Source organism: Mastomys coucha, chromosome X (genome assembly GCF_008632895.1).
Source record: "Mastomys coucha isolate ucsf_1 chromosome X, UCSF_Mcou_1, whole genome shotgun sequence".
Classification (NCBI taxonomy): Eukaryota; Metazoa; Chordata; class Mammalia; order Rodentia; family Muridae; genus Mastomys; species Mastomys coucha.
Genome location: NC_045030.1, coordinates 52,010,584 through 52,014,040, shown reverse-complemented (window position 1 = coordinate 52,014,040; position 3,457 = coordinate 52,010,584). Strand labels below are relative to the sequence as shown.

Sequence of the window (3,457 nt, the reverse complement as noted above, 5' to 3'; positions counted from 1 at the left end):
TGGCTTGAGAGAGCAGCCTAGGGGAAGTTGGATTTATGGTGGCACACTTGCTCCAGAGCAGACAGAAGCAAGTACTATTATAGTCTGCTCTTGAGCTGGACTACAAGTCTCAGCTCACATTGGTAGCTATTTACTGATTATTCTGGCCTTCTCTCTGGCCATCTGATGCCAAGAATGGGCCCATAATTTCTGAGCCATATCCAGAGTACCAAGTGGTTCTGGAGTGCTCCAAAAGGTTGGGCATGTATTTGTCCCTGTACACCCTCTCATTCCGTCTTGTAAGGAGGGCCTCTACCAGTTAGTGGATGGTGGCATACTCAAGAGATGGAAAACACACCCCCACACGCTTGCCCGGGCACACACCCGAAGCAGCTAAAGGACAGGTAGAGTGTGGAGCTAAGCAAGTGGTCTCGAAAAGGGAGGAGCTCTAAGCTGCATACCACAGAAGGGAGGGGCATAGATGAGAAGAAGGTCTTTCTAGGGCACTTCTGGTTTCTTTCATCTGTTAGTGTCCCACTACATGTCTATATTTGGGGACTGGGAAGAGGAAAGGGGACCTAATGCTTGCTTCTCCCAGCGCTGGTTCAGTGCCTAAGCATTGGGGCATGTTGGGAATGTGAACTCAGTCAGCAGCTTGCAGGTGAAGGGGAAACTCTGTACTCTGCCCCAGTGGGGCCTTCTCTCTTGCCAGAGTATATAGCACAGGACAGGGAGATGAGGAAGTGGGTAGTCGATATATATATATATATATATATTACTAAAGTCACTCATTTTTCTTTCTGCTCCTCTTCCCAATTTCACAGAATCCTTGAAAATTGGCTTCCTGGAGACACTGAAAGAAACTCCTGGAACATATCCTCCCCTGGCAGTTCGTCCGTGTGAAGCCATCTGAAACTGCTTGCCAGCATGTTTTCTCCCTGCAGTTCTCCCACTATCTAGTTTTCCAGACGCCAGTGAATGCCAAAACCTAAAATTAACAAGTGTAGTCCTAGCGGTGCAACTAGAGTGGAAACTTGTGAGGACTCTAAGGGTGGCTTATGCCTCACCTCTTTCTTGGCCCCTCGAGTCCTTCAAGGGTCCTTCCAGGCTCAGCCTTGACTCTTCTATCTGGCTGCCCTCTATGCCAATGCACTTTTGTGCTGTGTGTTGGAAGCCCTGCCCTCCTGTTTCAGTGAAGGCTTATTTCGTGCAGTGGCTACATTTCTGAAAAGGGGGTTTAGAAGAGATTTGGATAAACCATGTCTTGTTTCCATCCCACTGATTTTTTTTGCATTTATAATGTTTATTCTTGGTGGGATTTCCATTAACAGTGGTGGACAACATTGTTTAGCTTTGGCATCTTCCTAAATGTCCTCTTCAAAGAGCCAATGACAAACAAGCAGAAGGTATACACGGCAGATGCTAGAGATTTATTCATAATGAATAAACAGAAATGCATTAACTTTCATAAGGGATCTATCCAGTGACGTTTAGAATTCATCTATAGGTATATGCACATAATTTGACTTTCTGTGGTACTTGTTCCGAGAGATAAAGAGGGTATGACTGATCTCACAAATATGAACTGAAGCATCAAGTCCCCTACCTAGCACAAGTTCTCCAACATTCCTTAACCTAACCTCACTGTTCTGGAAGTCCTCATTTGCTTCTTCACTCTCTGGTCTGTTGTGGGGCTGACTGGATTTCACACTTTCCTTGTGGCTCTCAACCAGACCACCAATGAAGATGTGAGTCAAACTTCTCTTCCTGCTCTGTATCCTCCTCTCCACGCCCATTCCCTTGTTACCTGCTAGGAAAGCAAATGTGCATCCAGGGCCTGGAAGGATGAGACAAATGGGAAAAACCCTGGATTGGGAGATTGTTAAATAAAAGGCAGACAGCTTTGCTTGGCACTGACCGCCTCTAGAACGTTAGGAAGATGTTGAAAAGTTGGCTTTACATGTCTTATAAGTAGTTATGGGTACTTAAAGACTAGTCAAAGTCCCAGTGTGATGGAACATTCCTGTAATCGCAGTGCTTGCTAGAAAGACTGAGACCGGAAGATGTCAACTTGAAGGCTATTCTGGGCTGCATAGTGACAAAGAGGCTGCCTTGAGCGACATAGCTAGACCTTGTCTCAAAACAGGCAAACAACAACAAAAAGGCTAGTTGGTGCTTCTAAATTTGGAATAGAGAAGGATAGTTGCACCAAATGAATATTTACTTTTAAGGAATTACCAACTCATATTCACTGTGGATAATGAAAAAGTATAGTTGAACTGTATTTTTACCTTCAACCTATCGCTTTTGTTAATGGCATGATTTGTAGTTGTCTAAACTTGTGTAGATTTGATCTTATGTGTTTACATATACACTGTAGTTTAAATATATATTTTTTAGTTTTTCAAGACAGGGTTTCTCTGTATAGCCCTGGCTGTCCTGGAACTCACTCTGTAGACCAGGCTGGCCTCGAACTCAGAAATTCGCCTGCCTCTGCCTCCCAAGTGCTGGGATTAAAGGCGTGTGCCACCACCGCCCAGCTAAATTTAAATTTTTAAAGAATTATTTATTTATTTATTTATTTATTTATTATATGTAAGTACACCGTAGCTGTCTTCAGACACCCCAGAAGAGGGTATCAGATCCCATTACAGATGGTTGTGAGCCACCATGTAGTTGCTGGGAATTGAACTCAGGACCTCTGGAAGAACAGTCAGTGCTCTTAACCACTGAGCCATCTCTCCAGTCCTAAATTTAATTTTTATTGAACTTTTTTTGGTCAAATTTTCTCTTCTCTCAGATCTTCCCCACCTCTATACCCACCTGACTTCATGTTCTTTTTCTCTTAAAAGAAAGAAAAAATAAAAGAAAACAAAATTCTAGACAAACTAAAAAAAAAAGAGAGAGAGAGAGAGAAACCCAATATGACGAAAACAAAACAAATCAAAGTAAAACAAAACAAAAGTACACCCCTATGCCCTGCAAAACAAAACATAGAGTATGTTTATGGAGTCCAACCACTCCTGGGCATGGGTGAGGCCTGCCCTGGAGTGCAGTTGTTCTATCCAATGGCAGTCCACTGGAAAAACAGACTTTTTCTTCCCCAGCAGGCATCAGTGACAAAGCTTGTTGGTTAATGGTAGAACTGAGTTCTACCCCTTCTGTGTGTTGGGATTCTGTGCAGGTCTTGTGTACACTCTCACAGTCTCTGTGAGTTCATACGTATACTGTATTTTAAAAGAAAGATAGAGCATGTACATTTCTCTTTTTTTTTACTCATAAATATTTTTCATGTTCAAGTATTTTTTCTTTTGCAAACTAAATTTATTCATCTGTGCACATGTGCATGCACAAGTGCACTGTGGGATATCAGAGGACAGTTTGGTTCTCTTCCTTTTACCATGTGGGTCTTGATTCAGCCCATCAGGCATGGTGGCAAGTACCTTTCTTTTCCACTGAACTCTCTCCCTGGCTCCTA

The 3,457-nt window shown here is 42.9% G+C and overlaps 1 protein-coding gene across 1 annotated transcript in view; it reads left to right on the top strand.

The window, feature by feature from the left end:
* The window catches only part of Zdhhc9 (zinc finger DHHC-type palmitoyltransferase 9), a 35,374-nt gene that overhangs the window by 24,824 nt on the left and 7,093 nt on the right, over positions 1-3,457 (top strand). Inside the window, exons 5-6 of the mRNA XM_031372763.1 lie at positions 804-852; positions 1,625-1,727. Of these exons, the coding sequence (XP_031228623.1) occupies positions 804-852; positions 1,625-1,727 (152 nt within the window). The remainder of the gene's footprint in view (positions 1-803; positions 853-1,624; positions 1,728-3,457) is intronic.